At 34.2% G+C, this 27,814-nt stretch overlaps 2 protein-coding genes across 2 annotated transcripts in view; one reads left to right on the forward strand and one right to left on the reverse strand.

Moving 5' to 3' along the window:
• Positions 1 to 1,700: 1,700 nt before the first annotated feature.
• On the forward strand, positions 1,701 to 26,407 carry LOC129256640 (Fanconi anemia group D2 protein-like). Its single transcript, XM_064097787.1, has 6 exons — positions 1,701 to 2,177; positions 11,332 to 12,592; positions 16,820 to 16,969; positions 17,816 to 17,962; positions 18,369 to 18,473; positions 21,346 to 26,407. Exons 2-6 carry the CDS (start codon positions 12,419 to 12,421, stop codon positions 21,406 to 21,408), a joined length of 639 nt encoding a protein of 212 aa, XP_063953857.1. The 5' UTR covers positions 1,701 to 2,177; positions 11,332 to 12,418; the 3' UTR covers positions 21,409 to 26,407.
• The window catches only part of LOC129256639 (uncharacterized), a 46,111-nt gene continuing 42,432 nt past the window's right edge, over positions 24,136 to 27,814 (reverse strand). The window contains exon 28 of the mRNA XM_054894798.2: positions 24,136 to 27,223. Coding sequence (XP_054750773.2) covers positions 27,117 to 27,223 — 107 coding nt within the window. The 3' untranslated portion in view covers positions 24,136 to 27,116. The remainder of the gene's footprint in view (positions 27,224 to 27,814) is intronic.

A 27,814-nucleotide genomic window follows, 5' to 3' on the forward strand; every position in this document is an offset into this window, starting at 1 on the left:
CCATTCCTTGTTTTTATTTGGCCATAAGTCATGATTGAATATTTTTGCCACTCACTGTATGAAGAGTAGGGTAACAATTTTATTCATTATTATTATTTTTATTTCCCCCCTTTTTTTATTTCTTGTATATTCATTCCCTTTTTTCTATGAAATTACAAACAAAACAAAACATTTAAATACATATGAAAAAAAAAAACGATATGAGGTCGTTGATCGACAATCTACGTGATATTATATAACAGAAAGTCATTCTAACAAGAGGGGATAACGTTTTAACAAGTTTTTCGGTACTTCGAATTCTCAGTGTACCAAGCATCATTTATGATATATTCAGTTGTTTTTTTCTTTACAATTCAGATAATCTCAGTGGCCTAAGATATATTTTCTGGGGTTTTATTGGCCCCGTAAAGTAAAGACAGAGAGAGAAAGGATTTATGTGATCAAGAAATGATAAGATAGGGGAAAAAATGATTTTAATGACTGAAAGAGAGACAGGCAAAGAAAGAAGAGCCCCCTCCCACACCCGTACCAGAGTTACCTGAACTAGCTAAGCGTAGACTTTACTCAAGACCCGGTGGTTAAAAAGGGAAATAAGCTTTAAAACTTAGACCTCATCATCTTCTAAACAATTGCCATGTAATCAAGCATATGGATATAGAGTTATTCTTTCTCCAGACCCAGTCATTTGAAAAAAAAAAAAAGAATCTTCAAAACTTCGATCCCGTCATCTTCAGACCCTGTTATGTAGCACATGGGTATACAGTGTAATTATACAGTGGGTGTACAGTGTACAGTGTAGTTTTTTTAATAAATGGGTATGGAGTAAAGGCTATGCTAGTGACCCGTGCTTTGTTGTAGACTATTAGTTTGGAAGATGATGGGGTCTTAGTATTTAAGTTTTTTTTAATCACCAGGTTTGGAGTAAAGACTACACTCTATATCCATTTTTTTCACAGGGATGAGACGGTGGGGTCTTGAAATTGAAGATCTCCTATTTTTTTTATATAACAACGTCTGGGGTAAAGACTATGCTGTTATATCCATGCTTTATTACAGGGTCTTATTTTTTAAAGGTCAAGTCCACCTCAGAAAAATGTTGATTTGAATCAATAGAGAAAAATCAGACGAGCACAATGCTGAAAATTTCATCAAAATCGGATGTAAAATAAGAAAGTTATGCCATTTCAAAGTTTTGCTTATTTTTAACATAACAGTTATATGAACGAGCCAGTTACATCCAAATGAGAGAGTCGATGATGTCACTCACTCACTATTTCTTTTGTTTTTTATTGTTTGAATTATACAATATTTCAATTTTTACGAATTTGATGATTAGGACCTCCTTGCCTGAAGCACAAAATGTTAAAATAATGGAATTCCACATGTTCAGGGTGGGATGAAACTTCATTTAACATGACAATGACGAGAAAATCAAAATATTTCATATTTCATATAATAAAATACAAAAGAAATAGTGAGTGAGTGATGTCATCAGTTCCCTCATTTGCATACCGACCGAGATGTGCATATAACTGTTTTGTGAAATGAAGCGAAACTTTAAAATGTCATAACTTTCTTATTTTACATCCGATTTTGATGAAATTTTCAGTGTTATGCTTGTTGAATTTTTCTCTTTTTATTCAAATCAAGTTTTTGTTGGGGTGGACTTGTCCTTTAAGATTATAACATGATTTTTTTTTAACGGGTCTGGAGTTAAGACTACGTTATGTACCCTTGCTTTATAACGGATTCTTAGTTTTGGGTCTTAATTCTGAAGGTTTTTTTTTAATCAACGGTCTGGAGAAAAGACTACACTCTATATCCATTCTTTTTTCACAGGAATGAGACTGTGGGGTCTTGAAAGTTTGTTTAAATGAATGGGTCTGGAGAATTGAGAATACGCTATATAAACGTTCTTTATAACAGAGTCTTAGTAGTGTAAGATGGCGGGGCTTTAATAGTTTTGAATTTGTTTAATCACCCGGTCTGGAGTAAAGACTACACTTTAAACCCATCTCATTCCACAGGTGGGGTTTTTTTAGATTATTGATATAACAGGGTCTGGGCTAAAGACTACATTCTATATTCATTTCTACAGGGTCTTAATTTGGTAGACGGTGAGATGTTGCAGTTTTTAATTATTTTTGAAAGGCTACCGGTATGCTCTTTACGTACATGTATGCTTTAGTCACGGCTGTTTCACTCCCATAGGCTATGTACAAAATAAGCCCTTTCAAGTACGCGCGCACGAAATCCGCGCGCGCTGCCCAGCCAGCTGATATGCAATTTCAACTTATACACTACTCGACGATCAACTGTAAGACTTTCATTCGACATGTGTTAGAAAGCTACATTTTTGGAGGTTTCCCTTACCTTTTAACGGTTATTCCTTTCCATCGTCATATGGTATCTCCAAAATATCACGAGAAATCACATTCCAAATTTCGAAAATCCTTTTCATTTTGATGATATTCACATAAATCCTGAAAGTTCCACACTTATTAGAGACATTTTCAGTGCAATCGCGAATGAGCCTGGCCCCTGGGACTTGCATAGAACGTCCATTTCAGGCTCAATATCTTGAAAACCACTCGTCCGATTTTGGTGTTCTCAACGTCTCAAAAGATATAATGTCTTGTTAAATAACATATCCGATTGGCATCACAAACCCATCACTAGTTTTCTTTTAATTCTACTTTTGCTACCCAGTACTTCTAATGCACGTCAAATACCATATACAGTCTTTGACGTTGCCAAGTTTCTTCTGGAAACTTATAACACGATCATTGTTTCATTTTAAGATTTGTAAGGTGCATATTTCATGAATAAAGTAACAAATTCAAATAAAAATAATTTTGTTAGATATTTTAGATTTTTTTGTTAAGTTTTGTCCAAAAAAAATATTACGATATGTTGAATTTACTTTATATAGATTTGAATCCTTGAAATTTATAATTCCAAATTGGCAATCGATCTTTCCCCGCAAAATACGATTTACGATTTATTTGTAAACAAAACTATCTGGACGTCATCGATCACACTTTGAATGGGGAAATGGGTCTAGATCTAACGTTAGGTCCAAGACCGGACCAAACACAGCGAGACCACGTAGACAAATGTATTTGTTTTCGAGGAAAATTCTACATGAATTATTCCATTGCTCTTCTCATAATTAAGATTTGAGAGAAATATTGCAACTAAAACGATTCACATTCGTCTGACAGCATTTTGTGATCCTTTTCAGACTTGATCATAGGGAGAGCCTATTTTAGAATGGGAGATCGAGTCGACGATACCAAGTACCACGGATCATGATCGATCATGGAAAATAATTGTTGCCTCTAGCTAGCTGTCATATCATATACGGTGTGAGAGTACCGGGTATATTGGCCTATTTTTTCATTTGCATAAATTGCTTAAGTTGGCGGTCCTCTAAAAAAATAGGCAAACTCTTTCTCATTCAAAAAAAAAAAATATATAACTTGTTACAGTACGTAGCTTACGTAGGAATATTTAAGGGGGGGGTCAAGCTGAATGAAATGTTGATGACCCCCCCCAAAAAAAAAAGTCTTAACCTCCAATTTTTGGTCGTTTCATACCCCCCCCAAAAAAAAAAAATAATAAAAAAAGGGTCTTCCAAAAATGTTTGTGTTTTTTTTATTGTGGGGGGGGGGAATGGGTGGGTTTAAAACAAAATTTGAAGGGGGTTGAACCCCTGTAACCCCCCTCCCTTGTGTACGCCACTGACTTGTTAGAACTGAACCAGATCCAGAGAGGGGGGCCGGCCCCGGGGCCATCTTACTTTTGAGGATAAGGCAGTCCCCCCCCCCCTTCTGGAAAGTGGTGTTAGGTGCCGCGGAATAGTTTTGAAAGTGGGGGCTGACCATGCAATAATCATATTTCTATGGTAATTTTTATGTTTTTGTACATGATTTTAGAAAGCCCCCACAGCTCCCCCCCCCCCTTTCACAGCCCCTGGTGTTGACTACTGGTAGTATTATTGTCACTGATTTTTTTAAAATAACTTTACTTGTTAAATTTTTTTAATGGAAACTATGTTTTTTCTAATTGTGGAGGTAAAATATTACCCCCCCCCCCCCCACCGTCATAAATACCCAAGCCGATCCAACCCCAGAATATCTCAGAGGCAGGTCCAGTATTTTTTAAATCAAGAGGGTGCAAAGAGCAAAACTGAAAATTGAGTGGGTGCAGATGACAATTTTCTATGCAATTTCCTAAAACTTGGCTATAGGATTTACTCTACCTGGGCCCCATTGCATAAAAAGTTATATTAGTAGTATGTTTAATTGAGATTTTTTTCAAAATGAGGGGGGGGGGATGTGTCCCTTCCAACCCTGCCTTTGACTCTGGTTTTTCAGTTTCATCAATACTGCCTTTGTCCCGTTTCATTAATTGTTTGCTGTCAGTGATCAAGGATTTACTCTACCTGGGCCCCATTGCATAAAAAGTTACCATTATGATTTACCATGCAAATACAACTTGTATGGAGTCCTTGATCTTGATTGGCTTTGATTAGTGTTATGGAAGTTACCATTTGATAACAAGGTTACCATATTACTAACTTTTATGCAATGGGGCACTGGAGAAGGCAAAATTGAGGAAGGGGGTGGCGTACTAATGACAATGGTCTTTCTTTTGGATAAAATGCCTAATCAAGGAGTCATTCTCAAAATATAGCGTGGAGGGGCAGCATACAAGTACATGTGCCTCACCCTTGTGCCTTTATCCTTGATTATACAACAGAATGTTAGATGTCTCAAGTAGTCATCCCTTGCTTATAAAAAAGAGTAAGATTATATAAACAAATTTTATTCAAAATTTACAATAAAATTGCAGTGAATTACTACATATTTAAGGAAGTTTAGATAAAGATAGAGATTCATTCACATTCATCTATTTATTGCAACACATTTGAAAATTTGCCCTCCAGTGACATTACATGCACAAAGATATATATATAAATAAACATCAAGACAATAATTTTACTTGAATGAAACCTTCCAATAAAATGTTTTAATGAGCATGTATAACAACCGATATGGAAATGAATTATGGACTAATGTGAGAAATATGGGATAAATAGCCTAAAACTTAATTCAAGATAGCCCAAGATTAGAATACTTTATGTGTTTGGAAAAAAATGTGTTTAAGACATAATCATTTACCATTACCTGATATAGATACTCCTCATTTTATGTGTTTGGATTAGATTCCAGGAGGTAAAATTCAAACTCTACATGTCTGTAGGGTCAATGAAACCCTCGTAACTTTATAAAAGCTATAAAATATGGATGAAAGGAGAAGGGATTGAACTCCTAAATGAAAACCATGGTCACTTGTCAGGTCTGCATTATATACCCCCTCCAAAAAAAGAATAAATATAAATATGAAATAATCAGTCATTTTAAAATATAATATTTGCAAATTTTATGTGATCTACCACTCAAACAGTCACAAAAATTGGTTATCTATCGTTGTATGCATATCAATTACAGTGTACATTTAATTTTAACAATGTTAAAAAAAAAAACTGAAAAATTACTTTCACCTTCACATGCCCGGCAAATTCAGTACCCTGCGGATAATTTTTTTTCATGCAATGATACAAGACTTAAAAATACTATAAATATAAATTACAAATCAGATAAGTGACTACTGGTAATTGATTAGATTGGGTATGACATGCACATGTAGCTCATTCCTTTATATTTTCAAAATGGTTGAATTTGTAAAAATAATCTGCATCTCGTTGTTCTTTGAATTTTAACTGACTAGAAATGTAAACCTTACAGTCATAATTCATATCATGACACAATATAATACATTGTCATTACAATACATATTTTAGTTGTTTTTAACCTACTATTTAACATACATGCTATAACTTCTTAATCAATACACTTCAAATTGAACAAGAGTGTTGCTAAGGCGGGCACATAATATGCCCGTCTGTAACATGGAAAATGGAGTTATTGGTCAAGCAAGAGAAGTGGAAGATGGTGACCTCACCTTTGACCTTCTGACCTCAAAATCTATAGGCTTCCTGGGATCCATGCTAGTATCGGGCACCAAATTATATGAGCCTAGATTAAGTTAAACTGAAGTTGTCGCGTTTACAAGGAAAAGTTAACGGACGGACGGACACCGAGCGTGATAACATAATACACCCGTCAAGACGGGCGTATAAAAAGTGATGCCTGTAGTCTTTGAATTAAAGTTTGAAGTGAAATATATCTAAATTATTGGAACTAAAAAAAATTGAAAATTTGAATATTGTATTGGCTGACATTTTTCTACTAGTCTAGTATGATTAGACATGTCATGAATAATAACTGTAGAGACATTCCAGAAGTCTGTTTTTGATTAATAATTGAATTTAATATTATTCAATTAGTGGCATTTAACTCTACAAATACTTTTTCCATTATCCACCCATTTCCATACCAAACTTCTGAAATGCGATCATATTGGATTGCATAATAATGCAGGCAAGACGGCCAGAGACATCTTACTTGTATTGAAATACATTCATGTTAATACCCTCCTTCTAAATAAATTTGTCAGCTTGCATTCAGAATTTGATCAATTCTAACTGCATATCAATTGACAATTAAAACAATTATAGCGCAGGCAACTTTTAAAATTGTTTAAAATGCTTTGACTCGTCTCTTCTTCCAGATGAATAGTGCTGAACTAATCTAGGATATTTTCGGCTACTAACACCTAATAGATGTTTTGGGTGAATTCTATCTTGATCTTTAAAAGTACATCAAAGACTGCAAGAACTTTTTTTCCTGTATCCTATGGTTGCACACTTTAAAATTTCTCTGTAGCATGTAACCTTCCAGCAAATATTCTGCACTTGGATGTTAATACATATACTGCACATGTTTATCAAAACTCTTATTACTGACATCGTTTAATAATTATTGATAAAAAAAATAATGAATTCGTCAGATTTGATGGAGAAATATTAAATTTGAAAAAAAAAATAATTATGAGCAAAAGATAGGGAATCCAATAAGCCACTTTTCCTGACTAAGTAATTTTCAGTTGATTATTAACATTAGGCCTTTGACCCATTATCCTAATGAAAGTACATGTAGTATTACCCAAGGATCAGATGTCGTAAGTGTGAACATAATTGATGCAGAAATAAAGGAATGTGACCAAGTTGAACAAAACCTTCACCTTTTGACCCCAACTTCCTTTTGTAGTGAGTACCTCAGTAAATACTGAAGACATAATGAATGAAAAGTTTCGCCATGTCCAATTTGTAACAAGAACTTTTTCCTAGATGATGTTACAAGTAATCCCTGTTTGTTAACTATATGTGAACTTAAGGTTTACTGTGTTTGTGGCAAAACTGGCCTCCTAAAAACATTCACAGGACATGTTAACTACAATAAAGGCCAGTAGAAGTAGAACGTCAAGAAGCTCTTGAAAAAGCTGGAATCACACTTGAAGCAGCTATACATTCAATTGTACATATTCCAAGATTCGTGGAAAGAGCCTCCAGTTTCATTGTTTGGAAGAAGCATCAGGAAGATGGTCACGCCGAAATCAACAAGATACCTGGAACAGTAAGTAACGCAAATTCTTAGCACTGCGAATTAAATGAGAGAATTATCTTAATTCAAAGCTCATCACCTGTACAAATGCAATATACTACTCGTTTATTTCTTTGAAATATTGATAAAACATGAATTTTATTTTTAAGAATGGTTTACAAGTATAGATGTTGATCTACTTATAGTTGGAAAAATATATATCCCCTTCCTTATGATATCCAAATCACTTTGATAGTTTGATTTCTCATCTTCAAACATTTTCTTCCATATTGACTATTTTTTACATTTTAAATAATAGTAACTGTGATAGCAATTGACACAATATTCAGAAAGTAATATGTTTCACCCCTTTTACTTTCCTTTCCTTTTTTATCCCCTTTTCTTTGTGGTGAAAATTTTGGTGAGCCATGACCCCTATGTGTACATGCAAGTGAGTGGGGGTATTTTATTTCAACCTGTATAGTGGCAGATGAATTTTAAAAGCACCAAATTTGAATTGCGGGGGGAAAATCTTCTAGTGAATGGCCATCAAAATATGAAATTAAAATTGTTATGTATATATGTTTTACAGCTTATACATGTGAAGAAAGCTTCTTCTTGTTAGTCATTCAAAGAGATTTACATAACGGGATGCAGCAAAGACGTTGGCCATGATGAATGATGGGCACCTTAATTGGTCACAGTACAGACAGATGAATAGGTAAATTTCACTGAGAATTAATGTCATACTGACCTCACTATCTTTATTGTCTCCGTTCTTCTTATCCATGGATAACCACTGAAGACCTGGCTCAAGATCTCTGGCAGTGAATGGCTCCTTGGGGTGGGGGGCTGACCAATGGGAATTGCATTGTCTGATCTTCACACAGTCAAAGGTAGTGTCTCCATCACTGCATAAGATTTTGCATGGTACAGTTGCATTCTGTAGGTAATCAAGAAATGACCAGGTTTGCCATCCTCACTTGAACCATGGACAGTCGACAGTGATTCGCTAGGTCCATAGCAGAGTCACAGACTGGAGGTGGTTAGACAACAGAAATAGAAAGAAAAGTTAGCACCGGAATATTGCTTTATTTTGAATAGTTTTAATGATCATAAAGAACATGAAATCAATAAATTCATCTCAGGGACATGGCCACCAAGGATTATTCATGATCATTCAAACCTTTAAATGACAATAGATACTATAATCTGCCACCAGATTCATGATTCAATTCAGCAAAAGTGAGAATAATATGTATACAATCATACATCTTTGCTGGAGACAGAATAAAGCATTTGATTTGTACTAAAACAAGTTTTTGAACAAATTTTGATCTGATATGCACTTGCATAATTGTATTATTTTTTTAAAACTGTGCCAACTGTCACAAATGTGGCCTTAAATTTTGCATTACCAGTAGACTCAAACGAAAAAGAGTAATAGAAATATCTTGAAAAATGTTGAGGGAGGCCAGCCTTTTTTTTTATAGCTAAAGCTATTAATTGGCAGAAATCATCAAAACCTACCAATATGTTCATGTTCCATCATCTTTCCACAGGAATGGATTTCTCACAACTCACGATGGGGCAATTCCTGAAGAAGAGGTGTGGATTAAGTTTGGGGGAGATCATGGTGGACAGGTGGAGGCTCATTTAAGTTGGTGATACAGAGGTCTGCAATGTGGAAAACACAATGCCTCACAGAAATCCTTGTTTGTTGGATGCTATGAAGGTTCCTTCCATCTCATTGCTTCAGAAAATGACTCATCCCATCGCCAAGCAACTGACAAATGAAGAAGATTAAATGTAGAAGTCAGGATGTTGGAGATATAAATTTCTAATTATTCTATTTTGTAACGTCACAGATGTGTAGATTATTACTGAAAATTGTGTGATATAATTTTTTTAAATAATTTTATATATAAAAAGTAAAATAGCTGGCAGTTGTTTAAGATGTTTCTTTTATCTGATGTAATATAGGCATGATTTAGATTTAACCTCTGATGTAACATACATATTTTTTCTTCAATTTTTGAGACTAGTGGAACTAGTTAAAAGGATACATAAAATAAAAAACCTATAAATATATTGGTAATAATGTCATTATGTGAGAAGTGAGATTTTTTAGATTATGTTGGTGACATTAGTCAAATATGACTTATCACCACTCAAATCAACAAAAGAAGAAAAAGCTACAGTACCAGTCACAATTATTTTACTACCTGTTTCACCAGAGAACAACTATCATGATGATAAAAAAGACGAATAGAATTTATGCTAATCTTCCCTGTACAAAAACGTGCACACAGAAGACATGTTATATTAAAGACGAAAGGACCTTTGAAAGATGAAAGTCATCTTATGATGAAATTTAGTAAACAAGAAATGCCACCAAAGAAGCGAGTGCAGAGATAAAGTATCATATAATTTTGTATGAAATATAATAATAAATGTATATTTTGGTCTGATATAATAGAAAATTAGAATTTACCTGACCTCTGTGTGCATAGTACCATACAGTAAATTGTTGTGAATAAATGTAGCAATGCGTGGTATTGATTATTAAAAGATTGAGAAAACCATAAAGGAATAAATAAACTTCCTCGCACAAAATCCTTCATTTCAGACCCAATCCCGATCCCCTGGCCCCACCATATAGACTCTATGCAGTACAGCATATTTTTAATGCAATCCCCCCCCCCCATGTATCTGAAAAAACCTCAAGCAAAATCTACCCCACCCTAAAAAATTAATTAAAAAATCTAGAATCTATAGGGCCTACTAGTACTAGTACTACTAGCACTGCTGACCTTGAATCTAGTCACTAGCGGTGTAGTCAATGTAGCCCTATCAGTATCACAGATACAAGTAACATTGTAAATTTGTATGCAAACCCCCCCCCCCCAAAAAAAAAAAAAAAAAAAAAAAAAAACATTGCAAGTGTTGTCATGATTGTGAAAATTAGAGTCTAGACCTAGCTCTACAGACCGTGAAAAACCCTTTTTCACGAGTCAAAGTTAGCACTCAGCAGCATAATCATTACATGGTCATGGACAGCGAATGCACTCTCGGTCTCACTCAGCTAGCTCAGCCTTAACCCAGTGAGCTCCGGCCCGCTGCTGCGCGGGCGGGAGTTCCCTGGGTTAGCTCGGCCTCAGCTCACGAAGCGCAGCTGAGCTGCTGTGTACATGAGCGGTGTCTGACCACACAGCCAGGCGACCCGGCCCTGCCCGGCTTCACCCGGGGTAGTGGCGCGCACGTCCTATACAAACAGAATGTGCTGTACCGAAAAATCCACCTAAAATAAATTCTACTGATGGGTCCAACGAAAAATTACGCCAGATGAATCTTAAGTGCTTTGAAAACAAAACTACAATAAATACAAAATGCTGACAAACCGGACTTTTTACATTTTGGACTTTAAAAAGTCCCATAATTAGGGCCAGATTCGCGAGTTTACATTGGATTATGCAAACGCAAACATCATGACAAAATGGAGAAAAACAGAAAACGTATAATCACATTGCCATACTTACGACTTCAAACATGGAAAAAAATGTTTCCTCCACGGAATTCTTGCGAAATAAATAAACTGTTGGGGATAGACAGAGAGAGTTGGTCGTGTCAGCGCCAGATGCCACAACATTCGCCAAAGATTTTTTCATCGCCCCAGCAGAGATAGCGGCACAACAACGTTACATGCATATGCGCACTTGGGCCGCAAGGGGGCGCTAAGCTTATTTTCACTGTGAAACAGCCGTGTAGTACAGATCTTAGTTTAGAAGGATCTTCAAATTATTAAATGACTGGGTCTGGAGGATTAAAAGACTACACTCTACATCCATGTTATTCCGAACGATAGTGGGTCTTAAATTTTAGGCTGGTGCCCCCCCCCCCCCACTGCCTCTCTGGAAAGCATTTCATTGCCGATGGTACTGTAGCTTCTCCCTTATGCAGTAATGTTATGAAACATTTCATGAGAAAAAGCCTTAATGTGGATAAAAGCAGTGATTTGCACATATCCCGTGAAAATTGTTCATTTGCACATATCCCGTCATCACGTTTGCACAGATGCCGTTGATAAATTTGACAGATTTGCACATTTCCCGGCGTGGCGTTTGCACAAATTCCGTTGTTTGCACAAATCCCGGCGAAATTTTGCACATATACCGTTGTTTGCATATATCCTGGCGTTTGCACATAACCCGGCTCCACAGACCTTCATGAAGTTAGTTGTCTCTGTTTTCCATTTTATACAAGTTATAATGCTTTCAAATGATACTTGACATGGGCAAAATGTGAAATGCAGTGACATTGCAGAAACAATGACGTACATGTAAAAAAGATTAATCAGTTTATGAAATTTGTCCCATTAATATCATATTTTTATTGGGATATAAAACTTTACCCCATTTATTTTTTTCAAGCAAGAAAAAATGCGATCCATGTAACCAAGTACTTAGTGTGTATGGTACATCCATTGGTGCCCAACTAATTCTGCTTCACACTGTTAAACTTTTGTAGGAAATTAGATAGATTTCAACAATGGCAGTGTCATTGGAATTGAAATTCAATTGGTTTGATTTTTTGTGTCTATAACTTCTATGCAATATTTGGTTTAAAACTTTAAATCAGTGTGATGGAATTAATCAAGTGTGCTGGATTTCTCTCATGTCATGAATCCTGTTGTTTAACACATATAGATGTGTTTTCTGTACATCTAAATGTAATTAGATTACTTCATACACCAACTGTGCTTATTCTTACGTTTCTCTCTCTCTCTCTCTGTTTGATTTGACAATCATCTTCTCCTCAGGAACACCCTAAGCTGTTACTACCATGTTATGTTGAAGGAGTTAGTTTCATGCGTCCAGCGGTTGCAGCCTTCTATGAGGACATCACCTGATGTCCAGGGTGAGACCTTTGACCGTTGGAGATCATCGGTCAAGGTCTTCTCTGCTCTGGTCAATGTCATCAAGGTGTTTGATCTTAGGAACAATATCAAGACACTGCTTAAGGTAAGGACAAAGAAAGTAATAGAATATGTCTGAGATTGTATAGCTAAGACGGTGAATATTTGCATCCATGTTTTATCAGTTTATGTTCAGGTTTGACTGTGTGCTTGATTAGTATCATGAGGTCAGTGGTGATTTGTGCGATAAGTAATGATGTTTTGATGTTGGTAAGTTGAGTACTCACTGGTTATGTTGGCTTGTTAATGAGACAAAGGTTACTGAGGAGGTGAGAATATGGTCATGAAATAAAGATTGATCGATGCATCTGTATGAAAATAACTAAATGAATTAAGCTGTATGTCTTTACAATTTCTGTAAAATTGTAGTAGTAATACATGTTTTAAATCCAGTTTAGTCCCACACTATGGGGATGGCAAGATTCACCTCGCACCCCCTCTCTCCACTTAATACTCTATTCAGTGCATCCTCCCTCGATCCTACCCTCCTCAACACATCGTCCATATCTTCTTCGTTCAGTCCCTTCCTCTCTATCTGACAAGCCACCTTGTAACTCTGTATACTTATATCATGTTTTGTTATCTTTGTATTTTTATTATGGTAGAATGTTCCAAGTTGTAACTCTGTATACTTATATCATGTTTCGTTATCTTTGTATTTTTATTATGGTAGAATGTTCCTTGTAACTCTGTATACTTATATCATGTTTCATTATCTTTGTATTTTTATTATGGTAGAATGTTCCTTGTAACTCTGTATACTTATATCATGTTTCATTATCTTTGTATTTTTATTATGGTAGAATGTTCCTTGTAACTCTGTATACTTATATCATGTTTCGTTATCTTTGTATTTTTAGTATGGTAGAATATGTTCCTTGTAACTCTGTATACTTATATCATGTTTCATTATCTTTGTATTTTTATTATGGTAGAATGTTCCTTGTAACTCTGTATACTTATATCATGTTTCATTATCTTTGTATTTTTATTATGGTAGAATGTTCCTTGTAACTCTGTATACTTATATCATGTTTCATTATCTTTGTATTTTTATTATGGTAGAATGTTCCTTGTAACTCTGTATACTTATATCACGTTTCGTTATCTTTGTATTTTTATTATGGTAGAATGTTCCTTGTAACTCTGTATACTTATATCATGTTTCGTTATCTTTGTATTTTTATTATGGTAGAATGTTCCTTGTAACTCTGTATACTTATATCATGTTTCGTTATCTTTGTATTTTTATTATGGTAGAATGTTCCTTGTAACTCTGTATACTTATATCATGTTTCATTATCTTTGTATTTTTATTATGGTAGAATGTTCCTTGTAACTCTGTATACTTATATCATGTTTCATTATCTTTGTATTTTTATTATGGTAGAATGTTCCTTGTAACTCTGTATACTTATATCATGTTACGTTATCTTTGTATTTTTAGTATGGTAGAATATGTTCCTTGTAACTCTGTATACTTATATCATGTTTCATTATCTTTGTATTTTTATTATGGTAGAATGTTCCTTGTAACTCTGTATACTTATATCATGTTTCATTATCTTTGTATTTCTAGTATGGTACTGGTAGAATATGTTCCTTGTAACTCTGTATTAAGCCTGAGTTATATCGATTATTTTGAAAACCGGTGTTCGACAGCTTTAATTCGATCGCACATCGATGCATAAGGCGGGGAAAATTTAGTCTTTTGTTTTTTGCTCCGGCGTCGATGCGCCTTGCATGCACTACGCACTGACGGTATGCACTGGCGTTGGCCGGGTGAGCGTTGCAAATGCAGATGACAGAGTAAAGTTCGTTTGTATTTTCCATGATCACAAAACACAAAAAAAGGCCGGGGACCAATGCAGAATTCTTCCCAAAATATCTTCAACAACGATATTTGCAGATGACAACATATAAGTTTAAAATGAAACAATAATAAAGACATGAATCACGCAGAGTCGATCCGAATGATTTTCGGTCAACTAGCATTCGCAGTCCATTCACCAGCCCCGTACACTCACTCTCCCGAAACGACAGGCGTGCTTGTCAGCGCCAGCAAACTAGTGCAACCAACGGAGAGCGCTGTAACTTGCCTTAGATTGTGTAGTTGGATCCAAAATGAGCTCCAAATAAATTTATGGGAATAAATACGTAATTTTCTCTGGATGATTATTTGAATTGCTATTCAATGCTGATATAACGATTGTGAGGAAAGATTGTGGAATATGAATTATGACGATGTTCGAGAATTAATCCTGATAATGACAATCCATTTTTTTAGACACAATTGAGCATGCGATCAAAATAAATACGAATGTTTCGAATCGAGCCCTAAATTCATATAAATTATTACGATTTAACAAGATTTTATGGTCAATACTATATTGACGATGTCAGCAAAGTATGTTATGTTCATATGGAAGAATTAATACTGACATTATTTCTATTGTTATTCCATCTCTGGACGTCTCCTCCGAGCTCCGCGATAAGCACAATGCGCATGCGTGTTCGATGGCGTATGACATATTTTCCATTCATGAAATCAGAGCCCAAAGTTGGGCACAAACTAGCTTCAAATTGATGGGAAAAAATATAACGCAATTTTCTCTGTTTTGTCATGTAAAATGTTATTATATGGTGATATTACGAACTTGAAAAGAGTTTTTGCATGGAGACAATGTTCGAAATTCAATCCTGACGTGATAATTATTTTTTTTAGACAAGTGCACTCACTCGACTCAAGAAGTCAAGTCGATCGTCATGAGATGTCCGCCATTGAAAATTGAAAGGAAATACAAACGTTTCACATCAAGATCTAAATTCATATTAATGATTATCATATGCAAATTATTGTTAAATATTCAATTAAATAATGTTCTGTGGTCATGATATTAATATTGTTCATGAAAGCAAGATTTATTTTACGTTGATCGCGTCAATTTCCGGCCATTTTCTGGTTTGATTAAAGAACAGTACTGCGCATGCACGATCGATGGCCATGACTTCCATTCATGAATTCATCGTGCATGAATTATCTCGGCACGAGTAAGACTCGAACTATGATCGAAATAAACTTCAAATTAATGGTGAATAGGCATCATGATTACACAATCGGTTTCATTTTGGGGGCAATAGAAATCAAGTAAGTAGTAGTCAAGTTGGACATTACTGATATTTTGATGATTGATTGTGTGAACCAAACGAATCGGCCGGCCGACGTATTTTTATTTTTTTTTCGATGCACCGGTGTTCGATGACATGGATCGAACACCGATTTTAAAATCGATACGACTCAGGCTTACTCTGTATACTTATATCATGTTTCATTATCTTTGTATTTTTATTATGGTAGAATGTTCCTTGTAACTCTGTATACTTATAATATCATGTTTCATTATCTTTGTATTTTTATTATGGTAGAATGTTCCTTGTTACTCTGTATACTTATATCATGTTTCATTATCTTTGTATTTTTAGTATGGTAGAATATGTTCCTTGTAACTCTGTATACTTATATCATGTTTCGTTATCTTTGTATTTTTATTATGGTAGAATGTTCCTTGTAACTCTGTATACTTATATCATGTTTCATTATCTTTGTATTTTTAGTCTGGTAGAATATGTTCCTTGTAACTCTGTATACTTATATCATGTTTCATTATCTTTGTATTTTTATTATGGTAGAATGTTCCTTGTAACTCTGTATACTTATATCATGTTTCATTATCTTTGTATTTTTATTATGGTAGAATGTTCCTTGTAACTCTGTATACTTATATCATGTTTCATTATCTTTGTATTTTTAGTATGGTAGAATATGTTCCTTGTAACTCTGTATACTTATATCATGTTTCGTTATCTTTGTATTTTTATTATGGTAGAATGTTCCTTGTAACTCTGTATACTTATATCATGTTTCGTTATCTTTGTATTTTTATTATGGTAGAATGTTCCTTGTAACTCTGTATACTTATATCATGTTTCATTATCTTCAAGTATTTTTATTATGGTAGAATGTTCCTTGTAACTCTGTATACTTATATCATGTTTCATTATCTTTGTATTTTTAGTATGGTAGAATATGTTCCTTGTAACTCTGTATACTTATATCATGTTTCATTATCTTTGTATTTTTATTATGGTAGAATGTTCCTTGTAACTCTGTATACTTATATCACGTTTCATTATCTTTGTATTTTTATTATGGTAGAATGTTCCTTGTAACTCTGTATACTTATATCATGTTTCATTATCTTTGTATTTTTAGTATGGTAGAATGTTCCTTGATATCTTCCTACGTCATGCAATGCCTCTCCTTGATAAGCTGTTTAGGATTGAGAAAGATGATGTACAAGCTCTTCTAAAGATGCTGCAACAATGCACTAGATATCTACAACACATCTGTAGCCATTCAAAGGTAAGAAGTTACATCTAGGTATATTTCATGGCCTTTGCCACTAAGTAATAATGATAATATTTTTTTTATGTAGTACCTAAAGCATAGGAATGACGTCTTCTAGTACTTATCAGCTATATGTATGCTGCCGTTGGTTTTTTGCTTGCCCGCACACAATATAACACTTTCTCTGATCCCTGGGGAGTAGTCATTTATTGCAATGGGTATAATACCAATCCGTCATGTAATGGTGTGGAGGTGAATAAATAATTGGTTGAGTTTGTTCATCTTGTGATAACAATTTATTATCCTGCATCTTAATATTTAGAGAGAAATTAGAAAAATAATGGTAGCCTCATATAGTTTGGAAAACAAGACCCGTTACCAATTTTTTTATGGAAAAATTGTTGTTTCAATGACATTTGCTCTTGCGGTAATTGCTTTGGTATAAATTTGACACACTAATTGAATGACCAACTTCAACCCTGGATGAAATATATGTACTATACTCTAACCTAAAGCTAAACCTAAACTTAACATAAAATGCTATTCTAACTCTTACTCTGCATCTTAGACAAAATAAAGCCCAGAGCAATTGTCGCAGGAGCAAATATTGTGTGTCCAATTTATCAAGTCATGTCATCTATCTACCTAAGTTACTGTGCTTTGCCAATGGCATGCCCTTTGGATACTGTGTAATGGGCATCTTTTCTGTTCAATCCCCTGAACATTCAACTTTTTATAGAGCGAAGCTTTAATCTTAAATTTCAGAACATTTTGAAAACGAATTCAATAATCTTTTTGTGCATGTTTTTAATGAAAGATCCAACTTAGTAATAAGAAGTATTTTCTCTTATTTTCTGACAGGTTGCAAAGGATATTGCATTGACTAGTCATGTACCTCAGATGAAACGTCTCCTTGAGCAATTTGTTTACAGAGTCAAGGTTATGTTGACCTTACATAACTGTCATGAAGCATTCTGGGTAGGAAACCTCAAGAATAGAGATCTCAAGGTGAGTAAAGTGTTGCCAATTGAAAGATTGATTTACAGGGTTGAAGTTATGCTGTCCTTGCATAACTGTCATGAAGCATTCCATGCAGGAAAAAAAGTACAGAGATCTCAAGGTAAGATAAGTTATTTGAGGATCACTTTGGTTACATGGCCATTGTTATGTTAACCTTACATAACTATCATGAAGGCTTCCTTGGTAGGATATATCAAGTACAGAGATCTCAATTTTAGGAAAGTTGCCATATTAAGGATCGGTTTGGTTACAGGGCCATGGTCATGGTAAACTGTTTATAACAGGTTTACACCTTTCAGAGATCGTAAGTGTTCAGAAACATACATATATATATACAAAGAGAAACAATTGTCAAGTTTTAAAGATAATTCTTGATGCTGTCTTATCTTTCAAGGGAGAAGAGATTCCATCTCAGATAACAAGAGAAGATGATAGCGAGGAGGAGGAAGAAGAAGCAGCAAGTAGATTAGAATCATCTGATAGTGATGGAGAAAAGGAGGTAAAGAATAAACAACCATTCATCTTTCATTCCTCTTCAATAAAATTGCTTGTACATTATTGCTTATTTGCTTAAACCTAAAACCTGCCCGGGGGGGGGGGGGGGGGGGGTGAAGAACTAACTCCCTCCCTCAAAATTTTTTGCGACCATTCTACTTTTACTGCGCCGCTCGCCTTTTACTTTGAGGTCTTGCGCATCTTTTGATACCAAATTTACAATGCCCGGGTATGCAGTTGAAAAATCACGCAACATTACATAAGTGCACGTCAGACCCAAAATTTGCTTTATAATGTGGTTTTGTGTACAAAGTCTAAATAAATTGAATTTTTTCATCTTATTCATCAAGATATGATTATCTTTACATTCATAAGCTTAATTAATTGATTTTAGCATAATTGTGAATTATTTTTCTATAATTTAAAAAACAAAACAAAGAAAAACAAAAGGTTGAAAACATAGAAATACATAAATTCATAAAACAATAATTTACATTTAACAAAATAACATTCTAAGAGCCTTTTTTTAGTGAATTAGAGCAAAAAGTATGATTTATGCATAAATCAGCATAATTAATTCATATTGGAAAAAAAAAAAAAAAAATTTGGGGGGGGATTAACCGTACATCCTTGTAGATTACATTCCATACTATTATCATGCCAATTTTCACAGCATTCGCATGATCGGCAGCCGAGATCTCAATGGGGGGGGGGGGGGGGGGGCGTTAATACAACCTGCCCCCCGGTTTTCTAACACCAAAAAAGCCCGATCTGGTTATGGCTCACATGAGTATTACAGACCCCCATTCACTCACGTGTTAATTCATAGCTCATCAAAAAATCATCAAAAATCAATCCTGCGATAGATTTTGCTTTAATTCACTGAACTGAAATTAGTCACAATTAACAGTACATTAAAACTTAAAGTTGAATTAAGAAGACGATTCCAAATATTGAGATATTTACATTAATAGCAACCTTACAACCCCCCAAACACTAATAGGTGATTCGACCCCCCATTTTCTTTTTTCAAAATAGTGAATTTGAACGATTTATCCCTACCCATTTTCCCTGAGTTCGCTCCTGCAATGCCTACCGAGACGGGTGTTCTTTGAGTGTGACGTCACCGGGGGGTATTCGGTCCCGGTGTAGTAAACAAGGCAGTGCCGTTTTGTGTACTATGCACGTACTCCTTCATATGGAATAACTGCAGTTGAAGTTGTATCTGCGAGCCATAGAACTTGCAAAGAGGAAATGATTAAAATATTTGTGGCCGTACTATTATTCCAAATATGTGAATTCCCTCAGAATGATACCATAGACCCTAAAGGAATAATTTCAAGGTGAATAATATGAAATTTGATCGAGATCTTCTCACCAGTCGATAACGTAGCAGACGTGTTATTATGACATATTTATAAGCGTGTGACGCGGCTCTTGCAAAAAAACACATTTGGTTGCGGAATTGCTTTGTGCCGACCGGCCGCCCGCTCCGGCGCAGCTAGCTGTCGAGCTACCGTACCGTTCTTGTTGTCTTCAACCATAGAGATGTATACTAATTACTATATATCTTTCTGTCTTCAACTCACTTGCGAATTGCGTTTGTATGTGTGACGGTGACCCCTAGCGTAATTAAATATAGAAAACAACTCAGAAGGCCGAGAAAGAATACTATACGTTTGGTTCAAGATTGTTCTGTGGAATGAGCTATGAGTGGAAATGATCCAGAGGATATAAAAGTGGAGTCAAAGACAAAAGAAAAGAAGAAAAAACGCCAGGGGATCGCTGCACGGCCATGAACTAAGTCGACATACCAGACCATAACAGTACACTCAATGCCTGGGTGATGTGTGTACTAGTATTATGCGTTCATTCAGCGCGCGCTGAGCTAGCCGCCGGAATTACTTTCCAGCTACTCACTTGATTGAACATCGTGATAAAATAAATGAATAATAGTGAAAATATCATTTAATAACTCACTGTTTGCTATCTTACATCATGATTGAAGAGTTCATGGTGGTTATTCATACTGTTTTTTATACAGGGAAAGTAAAGATTTGTACATATCAGTCCTATTTATTTGATTTGAGTTGCTTTGAAAAAAAATTGTAAAATATCTTTCTCTCTCTGCATAGCATTTCTGTATGACATTCAGGCACCTCTTATACTAAATTCCCCCCGGTGACGTCACACTCCGAGTGACTTTTCTGTACACTAGCTCTCGGGCTCTGACAGGTGGCTAATTTCATAGACTTTCAAAGCAAAATATCGAGAAGGCAGAGGATTTTTGTGACATGCTATCTGTTTGAACAACTTATGTATACTATATATTGTATGTAGAACCTATATTTATGGAAACTCACCCCCTTCTTAATTCAACTTTAAATCGGGTACTTGCCCAGCTCAATCAAAAGTTAAATGGCCTGAAATAAGACTATTATAAAAGACAATTATAAAATTCACATTTTGATATTAGATACCTGAAAAGTATCTTTGAACATACAGTACCAAAACTGTTCTAGATATCTTCATATGAAAATAGGGCAATCCTGGGTCATGTGATGAATAGGAGTTGAAGTAGATCTCAAAGATGTCATTGATTCTAACATTACTCTGAAAGGCAGGAATAGTGTAAAATTCTATATACTGTTAAAAGAAAGGAAAAGAAAAATCAGCAGAAGTGGGTCAGTGGAACCTATCCATATTTTTTGGTTAAGAATGCATTAGTGAAAATTACTAATAGGATTAACCCGTTGTCTACGGGAACCGGGTGGGCCCTGTACAAAGTCTATGGGGATTTTTAATCTTGTGGTGAATGGGTCAAAATACATTAAAAGTATCTTTTATTCAAACATGTGTTTTTCTTGATGTTTCAGGAGAGTGGTGAAGCTAAAGGTAATGAATCAGATAGTGATGGCTCCTGCAGTGAAAGCTTCTGAGTTGATCCATCAACTCCTTCAACTATCTCATGAAGCTTGTCAAGTTATCATTCTCTAACAGGTACCATAGCAACAGCCAGAGACCAGTGCATTTCAGCCTATCAAAAGCTGACAACTAAGTGAGGTCATTCATGAAACTACCCCAGGTTAAACTGACTTCTGAAAAATCAGAGAGTTCATGTTCCATGAAGCTTGCTATACAATTTTTATTATAAGATACATCAAATCTTGTCTGTAGTGACTACACAAGATAAATGCAAAGTGTGGTCTTTAAAGACAAAGTAGACATGTCCTTCAACCATCTTATGAAGCTTGTCTGCATGGACAAGATATCTTTCTGTGACAGTTACCATAGTAACAGTCAGAGACCAGTGTTTGTCAGCCAATCAAACTGATAATTTCACTGAAGCTGACAATTTAGTCAGCACTGTCAATGTTCATGACCCCCCCCCCCTCCTGATAAAATTGAATTCTGAAGAACCAGACAGTAAATCTACAAGAGATCCTCTTTTTGACCATCTTCCAACAAGATTGCTGTACAAGATAACAACTTTTATTATAAGATATATAGATTTTTGTCTGTAGTGACTACACAAGGCAAACACAAAATGTGGCCTTTATTATAGACAGGTTCTTTTTTATACAATCTTACTCAGTAGAAATCAGTTTTAGTTGTCACTATTGGCTTGGTGGCTGCCATAAAGAAAAGGATGTATTGGCGTAGGAGTGTAGAAATTAATTAGATATGTTGAGAACATGAATTTTTGTTACCACACTGGTTTAGGATACATAAACTATTTTATAAACCTTTCAGCTTTTAACAAACTTATTATGCATATTGCACATTGAAAGAGAAGATTTATCTGGGAATATCTAGTAATTTGTAGGATTTTTCTGTAGAACATCATGGAAGGTGAGTAATTCATGATGTTTTTTATGAGTAGCAAATTGATGCCTAGGGGAGTCCTGCTTGACTGTCTGATCAGTACCTTCTGATTGTGTGAGCTTACATTGAGACACTGCATGAAACTCTTTTTCAACTCTAATTTATTTCATAATTTTTCTGCAAATCTAAACTGCTCAAGCCAGGATAATTTAAGAGCATGAAAACTTTTTTATATTAAATGAGAAAACTGTGAAATCATGTCAAGAAGGCTGAGATAATCAGGTGGACATTCATACTTTACAGATTGCCCATATATATATGAATGTGTGCACATGAGCATTCACATATGCCTGTTCTGGGAAATCAAAGATTTTTTTGAAGTTTTTACATGTAAAAATGAAACCATATTGCAGTAATACTTTACTATAGTATTGTACTGTAAAAGTGTACCACTATTTTGTTTTGAATACCTGGCAAGCTAGATACAATTCTCTTCCATTTAACTCATTGTTTCTTATTGAAGGATTACAGGTTTAGTGTCAAATCATAAATAAAAATATAAATTGTAGGCTTATGTGAATAAAAAAATTCATTCAATTCACTCAGATTGGTGTAATGTAATAACTTCAATTTGCAATCAAAATATATGACCTTTGCGTTCATTTCTCTCCCTTTTATCTCATTTAGGTTAGCATTTGTCTCAATTTCATGCTTTTAACATTTTTACACCATTTGTGTCTCTAATCATCTCATCACTCTATTAAAGAGAAATGCCAGTAGTTGCAGTAAACACTGATTTCATGAAAAAGTCTGTAAAACCAGGCTTAATTGTCAGTATATCATCGAGGATCTAGATCTGGTACAGTTACATAAACTGAACTTTGTGAAATCTTGAAATCTACGCTGAAAAATGTTCACACTGAAGATCACCAACACAGATAGGCACACGTGGGACAGTGTATTATTATTGCTGAAATAAAGACCCGACGGAAGTGACCGAATCCGCGCTTATTTTGCTTATTTCTCAGCAATTACACAATTTCTTCCAGAATCCTTTGGCACATATTTTTTATTCATACAAACAGACACTTGGGTGGTCATTATATTAGATTCTGTAAAAAGTCATTTTGAGATCGTTACCAGAACTGGAATTTATCTTTAAGAGTTAAGTTTTATTACTGTTAATATTTAGTTTATTCTAAACTGACTCAACTTTCTATGCAGTAAATCTTATCATCCTTGATTTTGCATCTTATTATTTGCTATGATTGTATCGTCTCTTCATATACACCAACACTACTATATCAATTTCCAGAGTCACCATTTAGATACACCACCTCATAATACTACAATGTTGCTGTAATACTACTTTATTTTTGAGGCATTGATGAGCGGTAAGCCTTAACTCTGTAGTCTATGCAGCCTATGTGCTTTATCTACCAAATGCAGAGCATCATTACTCTATGTGACATAAAAAAACAGATTGAGTGAAAATGAAATTATTGCACATGTAGAGTAAGGACAATTAACACATTTTCAGAAAACTAGATCATTTGCAGCTTTTTTAGATCTGCTTTAGGAGTTCTGCTTATCAGAATATATATATGTAATAATGTGGTATTTTTCATGGGGTTCTGTCTGCAAAAAAGGAGAAAAAAAAGAAGCTTTAACTGGATAGAAGTGTATAACATTACATTTATTGACCCCCCCCCCCCCATTTATAAACAAAAGAATTCAGCCACAAATATAGCCTTTTCATCTTCATTTGTAAGATATGTGGGGTGTATGGATAGGGGATTAGATGGAATGAATGGAAAAGACAAGATTTACTACAAACAATCTTATTTGATCCATAGGCACTCTTTACTAGTCACTGTTGTACATAAAATGTAGATTTCTTACATAGTATCATTAATGAATAGAAAAGATAATATTTACTACAAACGTTATTTGATCAGTAGGCACTCTTTACTAGTCACTATTCTACATAAAATGTAGATTTCTTACTTAGTGTTATTATAATCTTTATCATCATCAAAACTTTCAGCTCAATTTGTGATATAGATAACCATTGAAATTAATAACATAATGGTAATATGATATCCAACCTATTACAAATTCTTTTACTTTGCTTTATGTTCAATATTAGATATACATGTACATGTATTAGATGTTTTGTACGAATGAGATTTTTATCTTGTTGGTTTTTATCAACCAAAGAGTCAAATGTTTTTATATTACTGAATAAATGTTACTTATTATAATATTCCTATTGTATCATGTTTGGATACAATGAGCCTCATTAATGTTCATAGGTTCAACTACATCATCAGAAATAATGTAATGGAAAAGAACTTCAATTCAATTTTCTATTTCAATATATAGCAATGAATGTTATATGTTAAGATGCCTTTTGAATAAAGTTGAATTAGTTCTTCCGGTCATCAATTCTACTCAAAAAGGGTAATTTGTTAGGAGGAAATGTGATATTCTCAAATCTTAAAAAAAAATGAAAAGATGGAAATAAGTAAATACTTTGTATCTTGCATTCATGCCACAACAGTTAATTTCACATCATATTGTACTTTGCATTATACTTTTTTCATCATATTTGTCATTTATCATCATACCTTAATTCAAAGAGGTCTAGAAATGAAGAATATTTTGAAACCAATGAGATGATGTCTTATAAACCATCATCCTTGGTAGATCAAGTTGTGAATTTGATTTTTTTTTCATTCTCATGCTTTGGGAGATTTTTGTTTTACTTGGAATCAAATTGTTATCTTTGAGGTTGCATCAAGTTTTATGAATGTCACAGAGATTCTCTGCATTTCCATGGCAAAATATGAGTCTCTGCTCATCCAGATCTGGACATACAATTGAGGCCAGAAGTTTACATACACCCAGGAAATTCAAAGAAAAGTTGACACTTGCTAAACATAAAATTTACTGTATCTTATAGAATATTTGTGCTGATCATGACGAATTTGATATCAAACAAATGAGTATGTCATGCTCCTTCATCACATTGCTTTGTCATCAGGAGCTCAAAAATATTTAGCTGTCATTTTTTACCAAAAAATCTTCATATTTTAGACAAATTAAAAATAAAAACTTGACAAAAAGTTATTTGTGCTAGTTACTTTTCAACACAAACATTTCAGATTACCTTTTTTTGTGACATATTATGATAGAAAATCATAAATCATAGATTTGACATTTATGCATTTCTATGAAACGATGTTTGAAAATATAACAAACATAACAACATTTTTGAAAATATAACAACATTTGGCACAAATATTACTTTTTTACTTCAAAGAAAATTCCACCTGAAATATACTTTAATACCAAGAGCATCTCAGTCATGTGAAAAAGCTTAATATGCTCTTTCATTTGACACCCAATTCGTCATGGTAGTTATATTTTGGAAGATAGAGTAAATTTTACGATGTTTGGCAAAGAACAAATTTCACTGAATTCCATGGGTCTATGTAAACTTTTGGCCTCAACTGTATATGATTGTTTTTATGGTACCTTTGTGTTTGTATGCCCAATAAAGATCATTGCAAAGTTTATTTACTGACTTCTTCAACCAAATCCACTGGAAAAGATTGGAGGTAAGTTTAAAAGAATAAATCAATGGACTTCAGACCGATCTACATTGAGTATTCAAACAGGTGCAAAGGAAATCGATGCCAGTACGTCCAGATCTAGACTAGGTCTATACATAGATGAACATTGCCTAACATCATAAATGTTTTTTATTTAAGAATCAAGCTGATTGAAATCGAGTTTGTTCGATACAGGCTTTCTGAAAAGACAGATTTTTTTTAGAATGATTTAGTTGTGAAAGACTTATCAAAAGAGGTATAGTGAAAGACATTGGAATATGGAAGTCTACTATGGTTTATAAACAACTTTTAAAATCTGATTTAATCACCATACTCTTTGTTATGTTTTGTTCATTTAAGTTTTTTTTATATTATAGCCTAACCATGTTATGTTTGCTTCTAGTCTCATCAAAGTGTATATACAAGAATATATAAAGTACTTTATTTGCCTAGCAGTAGCACTGTTATGAATAAAACATGCCAAATTGTTATTAAACATTCATAAGTTCATTTGAGTTGTTCCTTCAGTGTAACAATGCAATGAAATCTATGTACATTTCCCTACTGCTTTTTAAACAAATACCGAATCTGATTTGAAGTTATTTACATACTAAAAATAAAACATATCACATTATTTTTTTCATCAGTTTCTTAGTATAATACATATATCTGTAAAATAATGACATACGTACAGTTTCACCATTAGGAGGGAGATTTTAGTCTCCCACTAGAGACGACCTTTTCTTTTGAAAGTTTTTGGTAAAATATAGAAATATACTTAAAAGTGCTACTTCCAATATATATTTTATGAAGATAATGGAGATGAAAAAGAAATCTTGTACAGAGGGAGAAATTGAGCATGGTATTGCAATAAGTCCAACTCATTTTCCTTCCACAAAAATCAAACTAAATGACAAAACAAAGTACCTATACCATAATTAAAGTATAATATGTGTATGAATATCTTTTAGATTCCATCTTTCTTTAACATTCACAGAGTTGATAAATTAACAAATTTGCAACATAATTCTTTTGTTAGGGATGTAGTAAATCATTCAAGACATGTTTTGTGTTCCATGGGAAACCAAGTGTTATGATTAATCCTACAATGTATGGCAGAATATTTATGAGGAACATTTTTACATATTGATAGAAAATACACACAGGATTTTTTTCAAATTGATGACAAGTTTTCTATGATTTGATTAACAATTGGTATTTCCTTCAAGGTAACAATCTTTCTGACAGCATTGATTCCAACCAACCCATTTTGTTTCTGTTTCCTCGTCAGAGTAGATACCATCAAAGCGAACTGCAGAAGAAAAGAAAAACAATTCAATATAATTACTCATATAATTTCCTTTATAATTTTATAACAATTTTGAGAGTGTAAATGTCCAATTTTATATACACTATACACTCACTTGCTAATTCATAAAAAAGTACACCATATTTGACAATGAATTGACCAAGGCGTCCCCTTGACTTTAGAAGTTTATACAGCAGCCTACGAGAGAAGGTCATCTTGTCCCTCCACCTAGAGGGACCAACAATCTCATGAAATCATCATGCATGGGGGGGGGGGGATGATGTATCCCCTTCAAGTTTCAAATTTTGTATACCATCCTATGGAAGGGGGGGGGGTACTGGACTGAGAGGAAGATGAATCTTTTTTTTTTCATGTAGTAATTCAATAGTCCAGTCCTACATGATGTATGTGATCTAATTGAAATTGCTTATTAAAAAAATATAACATGCCCCTTATGGCTGCACATAGTTACCATTGAGTGGAAACTAGTATTTTTCTTATACAATGAAATTAATGAGATCAATAATAAAAGAGTAATTGTATAAGATAACTTCACATATATGCCATCAATCATACTGTCTCCTTTATATACAG

This window comes from Lytechinus pictus, chromosome 3, assembly GCF_037042905.1.
Source record: "Lytechinus pictus isolate F3 Inbred chromosome 3, Lp3.0, whole genome shotgun sequence".
Taxonomy (NCBI): domain Eukaryota; kingdom Metazoa; phylum Echinodermata; class Echinoidea; order Temnopleuroida; family Toxopneustidae; genus Lytechinus; species Lytechinus pictus.